Source organism: Neophocaena asiaeorientalis, unplaced genomic scaffold, assembly GCF_003031525.2.
Source record: "Neophocaena asiaeorientalis asiaeorientalis breed wild unplaced genomic scaffold, Neophocaena_asiaeorientalis_V1.1 scaffold315, whole genome shotgun sequence".
NCBI lineage: Eukaryota > Metazoa > Chordata > Mammalia > Artiodactyla > Phocoenidae > Neophocaena > Neophocaena asiaeorientalis.
Genome location: NW_020172011.1, coordinates 175943 through 183098, shown reverse-complemented (window position 1 = coordinate 183098; position 7156 = coordinate 175943). Strand labels below are relative to the sequence as shown.

The window sequence follows — 7156 nt, the reverse complement described above, 5'->3', positions numbered from 1 at the left end:
CACATTGCCAGCCACTAGATAAAAGGCAGCACCAAAGCCCACCCCACCGCCCTCCTTTGCCCCCCAGGCTCCTTTGTTTTAGAGGTATTGGTTGATTTTGATAACTGACCATTTGGGCCTCTTGTTTTTTTCTCTTCCTGTGCTTTAACTTCTGGCTTTTATATTTTAAATTCACCAATAAAGAGTGAGCCCTCAAAACACTAAGCCCCACCCTCCACCCCAATAAAAGCTTTCCAGGACCTATGAGCAATAAACTTTTTTTTTTCCAAAGTTTCTTCCTGTTTATTGCTGAGGGTGTCTTGCAATCATAATAAGAATCACAAGGGCCTGCCCAGGCACAGCACTGGTTATAGGCTGAGATGGGGCACAAAACAGTTTCCTACCTAATGCTTGTTCTTTTATCTCCTAATTTGCACAGATCTGGGAGGAATTTAGGGGCGGCTTCTTTTGTAGTTGGTGAATTTAAAAAAATTTTTCCTCCTCAACAACTTTGTGCCACTTTATGTAAAGTCAAAAGGCTTTCGTGTCTGCTTTGACCCTTTGACTTTTTGTGACTTACACCATAAAACATAGCAGGACACCACAGTCACCAGATATGTCTATATTAGGAGCCTTATGCAGAACCAGATGTTGTATGAATTCAAGGTAATGGAAGGGTTTTTCCATTTGAAAAATGAAAAAAAGTTATTTGAATACTAGCAAATCTATAGTGTGGCATTTCAGAGAACCCAGCACAGCCTTGGAGACATTTCTCCAGAGAGAGTTGACCTGCTAGAAGGTAACTGTCAACGTCTAAAACTGCACAACTGCTGGGGTTGAAATACAAGCAACATTTAGGAAGGTAGTTGTGTTAATTTTTCAGAACACAGGCAAGGTATGATTCTTTTACTTCCCCTTTTCTAACTCTTGCAGATCTCATCTGAGTACCTCCCTTCTGTCCTCTTTCGTGGATGAGAAAGAAGCCTGGCTTGTGAGAGAGACTTTCCCTGCCCTCAGCCAGGCCACATCCCCATGTTTCTGTGGCTGCTGCTGCTGATCCTGGGTGAGTAGATGGGTTGGACTGGTCATCCAATGTCATCCAGAGAAGACCAAGGAGCTTCTGTCTCTGCTTCCACTTGGGGTTCAGAGACAGATAGCAAGTGTGAAATGAAAGAAAAATGCACAACATAAAAGCTGAGAATTAAGTTTTATTAAGAAACTTACTGAGGACTGTCGCCCAGAAGCCTCTCAGATAGCTCTGAGGAACTGCTCCGAAGAGGTAAGGGAGGAGCCAGTATATATACAAACTTTTTGCTGGAAAAACATGTAGTCAAGCATCAAAAGATTAGTGCTAATCACAAAGAAGAGAAATCTCAACTTAATGATTTTAGTGCTTTTCTCTGTATGGGAAGATGTAAGAATCTGGGGTCATTTAAAAATTTCCCTTAGGGGCTTCCCTGGTGGCGCAGTGGTTGAGAGTCTGCCTGCCGATGCAGGGGACACGGGTTTATGCCCCGGTCCCGGAAGATCCCACATGCCGCAGAGCGGCTGGGCCCGTGAGCCATGGCGGCTGAGCCTGCGCGTCCGGAGCCTGTGCTCCGCAACGGGAGAGGCCACAACAGTGAGAGGCCTGCATACCACAAAAAATAAAAATTTCCCTTAGATATACATCTTAACTATTTAAGGACCAGTATATCCAAAACACAGAATGTTTCTTGTTTTTCTCTATCCTGAATTCCCCTTGGAGCTCACTGTTTGTGGGCAACTGCAGTGGCTAATGGCTTGATCCTTATAGAACTGGAATGGCAGGCAACATTTTTTTCTTTACAGTGCCCTTTGTTGGTCATAAATTCGACCAAGGTTTGGGAGGCATTTCATGACCTATTTGTCCCGTGGCGCTAAGAACACTTATTCCTAAGTAAGGTGAAGATCTCAGTGATAGGCCATTCATGTGCTATATCTGGATTAGGCCCTGTTAATAACCTAAAATTCTCTGGATCATCTGTCTTACTAGTCTATTATGATCCAGGAAATATTTTTCCCTTGTTACTTCTTCCCATATCTAGAGTTGCACTATTACAATTATTCTGTATAGAGTTATATATGTGATCATTGCCTCAAGACTTTTAGCCATCATTAATTTTGTTGGAGGCCTGGTTACACATCAGGTAATTTAAGAAACAACAATATTACAAAATAGACAGAATATAAGTAATATAGCTCAGAGTGGAGCAGAGGGAGACAAAAAGCATAGTTTGAAAACAACAAAGAGAGAACAGATTAAAATAATGATGAGTATAACTAGTTGTAATCTGGATTGCAATAAGCTATAAAGTCCAGAGGGGAGCCAGCTGGAAAAGCCAAATTCTGGAGGGATCAGGTAGAGAGAAAAAGCTAAATATTTCATCTTTGTTTACAAAGGTATACTTTATCATTTTTTTGTAGGTCATAGTGTAAGAGGAAAGGTTTTCTGGAAAATAAATATTAAAAGTCAGTAATATTTCAGAAAAAAGTTATAAAATACAAATTGTGTTTATTAGTTCATTCAGTCCCATGTAACTGATTCCTGCTGATCTGGATGAAGTCATCAGGTTTTCCATTAGAGTTTTGTAATATCTTACCCAGTTCAGTGGTATGATCTACAAGTCATCAGAAACCTTATTTGTCAAAAAGTCCTTTCTGTGAATCTTGAAGATCTTGATTTTGTAAAAGCATAAAACAATGACTGTCTATAAAAGACGAAAGATTTTAAATGGCATGGTTAAATATCTGATTACAACATAACTGACAAAGAATATACAACATTCTGTGACATACAACATTTTAAGATAATAATTAGAATTATGACTAATAACACTATACCAGGACATATCGGATTTTTAGGAATTTCATATAATTTTTAGAAGCTCTATATTAATGACATATACCCATATAATATAGCCTAAGAAAGTTTATCACAACTAATTTGACAATATTTCCCATGTAATTTAACATACTCAACAACCCTAATTAGTTTAATATCTCTCTTTGGGATGTTTCAGTGGCCCTTTGAAGCATCACAAAGTTAGCTAGAAGTCAAGAGAATTCATTTGGAATTTGACTTGGGAAGTTTGTCAAAGATATCACAAGGTTTTTAAGACACTTGGTCAAATAGGATCATAGGTCAGTGTGAAACAATACTTATTCACTCAACCAACGTGACATTAAAGATTTTAAAGGCAAATACAGAAAGCTACAACAAATTACTTAAAAGGTAAAGAAACTTTACAATCTGTTATCAAAAGCAGATCAATATTCCAAGAAAACTTTGTTCTCTGACCTTGGAGAGAAAACCAAATTCTAGTTTTGTGCCAGCTTACTTTTAATATTTAAACTTATTTATTCAATTAAATTTTATTTTAATTTTAGCCAGTCCTGACCATGCACAAAACTCTTTTCCCAGGGTTCCTTTCCCACAAACTTTCTGTAACTGTCTTTTTTACTTTCAGATTTAGTCCAGTGCTTTTTCTTCCTTTTTTTCTCTCTAGAACAAAATGACTCTCTTTTCCCATAACAAAATGTTCATTCTTTATGTCCTTTTCCTTTCATGCAAAGTTATTACCCTTATTAGTTTTAATTATGCATATTAATTAGAATTCTTAATGTTTAAGTACTGTAATTTCTAGTAAAAGCTAAGAAGTAAGCAATGATGCACTGTCTTTTACATTAGCATTCTGTAGATTGGCAAACTTACAAATATTAGTTATGATTTCTAAAAATATGTGCTTTTTTATAGACTATTTTTTAGTGTGGCACCAAACATTTTTATTAATAGTCCGAAATATCTTTAGTTTCTCTGCAAAATGAAGCCTATATTCAGTAATTAATATTTCAGTATCTTATTTGGAAATGGTCTAGGTATTTAATAAATTTCTATCATTTAAATTCACTTACCAAAATTCTAAAGTTTCAAGTTACCAAAAATCTAGAGAAACTATTTTTAAGTAGATATACCATAAAACATAATTATTCTTCAAGGGTTCACCTAAAAGCTCTTACCCCATTTATATCTATTTAATTCATTTGTTCTCAACAATTATGTTTAGATTATCCATGAAAACTTTGAGACATGACACCAAGTCAGCCACCATCCCAAGCTATTTTTCTCACTGATAAATTTTATAATAGAGATAATATGACCTTATTTGACTTTTAGTAAAGCTAAGTGTAATAAAAGTAAGACATATCTGTATTAATTAAACCAACAAACTTGAACTTTAATACTGAATATTAATTTAATATTGAATATTTCCCAGATATGTGAACTTGAAATTCATTTGGGTTAGTTTCTACTACATTTAAAAATATTTAATTTGCAAATGCTACTTTTAAGTCAATTAGATACAGCTCTTCTATAAATTTAATTTTGATAATACTATCTGAAGGTAAATATGTATCATATGTATAATGTACACACAGATGTATAAACAGACATAACTAGAGATCTCATAACTTCATTTTAAATCTGAGTCATGAATCAGGTATTACAATATAAACTTACTAATTTATAAATGACACTTGGTGTAAGTTAAATTTATTTGCTCAGATAATTAAGGCTTTTTACTATTTGCAGGAAAGACTTTGAGATTTGTATCTGTCCTTGATAAATCCTTAAGGAGGCCGTTAATTCGATTTTGGGTGAGGGAGCCTTTGAAGCATTTTGAGTTTGTTTGCTTTTGTTTTGTTTAGTTTTGTTTTTTTTTACATCTTTATTGGAGTATAATTGCTTTACAATGGTGTGTTAGTTTCTGCTTTATAACAAAGTGAATCAGTTATACATATACATATGTTCCCATATCTCTTCCCTCTTGCGTCTCCCTCCCTCCCACCCTCCCTATCCCACCCCTCTAGGTGGTCACAAAGCACCAATATGATCTCCTTTTTGTTAATATGGTGTATCACGTTGATAGATTTGCGTATATTGAAGAATCCTTGCATTCCTGGAATAAACCCCACTTGATCATGGTGTATGATCCTTTTAATGTGCTGTTGGATTCTGTTTGCTAGTATTTTGTTGAGGATTTTTGCATCTATGTTCATCAGTGATATTGGCCTGTAGTTTTCTTTCTTTGTGACATCCTTGTCTGGTTTTGGTATCAGAGTGATGGTGGTCTCATAGAATGAGTTTGGGGGTGTTCCTCCCCCTGCTATTTTTTGTAGGAATTTGAGAAGGATAGGTGTTAGCTCTTCTCTAAATGTTTGATAGAATTCACCTGTGAAGCCATCTTGTCCTGGGCTTTTGTTTGTTGGAAGATTTTTTTTTGTGTGTGGTATGTGGGCCTCACTGTTGTGGCTTCTCCCACTGTGGAGCACAGGCTCTGGACGTGCAGGCTCAGCGGCCATGGCTCATGGGCCCAGCTGCTCCGCGGCATGTGGGATCCTCCCGGACTGGGGCACGAACCTGCATCCCCTGCATCAGCAGGCGGACTCCCAACCACTGCACCACCAGGGAAGCCCTGTTGGAAGATTTTTAATCTCAATTTCAGTGCTTGTGATTGGCCTGTTCATATTTTCTATTTCCTCCTGATTCAGTCTTGGCAGGTTGTGCATTTCTAAGAATTTGTCCATTTCTATCAGGTTATCCATTTTATTGGCATAGAGTTGCTAGTAGTAATCTCTCATGATCTTTTGTATTTCTGCAGTGTCAGTTGTTACTTCTCCTTTTTCATTTCTAATTCTATTGATTTGAATCTTCTCCCTTTTTTTCTTGATGAGTCTGGCTAATGGTTTATCAATTTTGTTTATCTTCTCAAAGAACCAGCTTTTAGTTTTATTGTTCTTTGTTATCATTTCCTTCATTTCTTTTTCATTTATTTCTGATCTGATTTTTATGACTTCTTTTCTTCTGCTAACTTTGGGGGTTTTTTTGTCCTTCCTAATTGCTTTAGGTGCAAGGGTAGGTTGTTTATTCTAGATGTTTCCTGTTTCCTAAGGTAGGATTGTATTGCTATAAAATTCCCTCTTAGAACTGCTTTTGCTGCATCTCATAGGTTTTTGGTTGTCGTGTCTCCATTGTCATGTTTTATATTTCCTCTTTGATTTCTTCAGTGATCACTTCGTTATTAAGTAGTGTATTGTTTAGCCTCCATGTGTTTGTATTTTTTACAGATCTTTTCCTGTAATTGATATCTAGTCTCATAGTGTTGTTGTCGGAAAAGACACTTGATACAATTTCAATTTTCTTAAATTTACCAAGGCTTGATTTGTGACCCAAGATATGATGAGTCCTGGAGAATGTTCAATTAGCACTTGAGAAAAATGTGTATTCTGTTGTTTTTGGATGGAATGTCCTATAAATATGTTAAGTCCATCTTGGATAATGTATAATTTAAAGCTTGTGTTTCCTTATTTATTTTCATTTTGGATGATCTGTTCATTGGTGAAAGTGGGGTGTTTAAGTTCCCTACTATGAATGTGTTACTGTCGATTTCCCCTTTTATGGCTGTTAGTATTTGTCTTATGTATTGAGGTGCTCCTATGTTGGGTGCATAAATATTTACAATTGTTATATCTTCTTCTTGGATCGATCCCTTGATCATTATGTAGTGTCTCTCTTTGTCTCTTCTAATAGTCTTTATTTTAAAGTCTATTTTGTCTGATATGAGAATTCCTACTCCAGCTTTCTTTTGGTTTCCATTTGTATGAAATATATTTTTCCATCCCCTTACTTTCAGTCTGTATGTGTCTCTGGGTCTGAAGTGGGTCTCTTGTAGACAGCATATATATGGGTCTTGTTTTTGTATCCATTCAGCCAATCTGTGTCTTTTAGTGGGAGCATTTAGTCAATTTACATTTAAGGTAATTATAAATATGTATGTCCCTATTCCCATTTTCTTAATTGTTTTGGGTTTGTTATTGTAGGTCTTTCCTTCTCTTGTGTTTCTTGCCTAGAAAAGTTCCTTTCTCATTTGTTGCAAAGCTGGTTTGGTGGTGCTGAACTCTCTCAGCTTTTGCTTGTCTGTAAAGGTTTTTATTTCTCCATCAAATCTGAATGAGATCTTTGCTGGGTAGAGTAATCTTGGTTGCAGGTTTTTCTCCTTCATCACTTTAAGTATGTCCTGCCAGTCCCTTCTGACTTGCAGATTTTCTGCTGAAAGATCAGCTGTTAACCTTATGAGGATTCCCTTGTGTGTTATTT

At 36.2% G+C, this 7156-nt stretch overlaps 1 protein-coding gene across 2 annotated transcripts in view; it reads left to right on the top strand.

Annotated features, from left to right (window-relative positions):
* Positions 1-711: 711 nt before the first annotated feature.
* The window catches only part of FCRL3 (Fc receptor like 3), a 44404-nt gene continuing 37959 nt past the window's right edge, over positions 712-7156 (top strand). The window contains exons 1-2 of one of the 2 annotated variants that reach the window (XM_024750897.1): positions 712-778; positions 913-1042. In XM_024750897.1, coding sequence (XP_024606665.1) covers positions 1012-1042 — 31 coding nt within the window. In that variant the 5' untranslated portion in view covers positions 712-778; positions 913-1011. Of the gene's footprint in view, positions 779-912; positions 1043-7156 lie in introns of those variants that run through there. The other variant, XM_024750906.1, reaches the window with a different exon arrangement.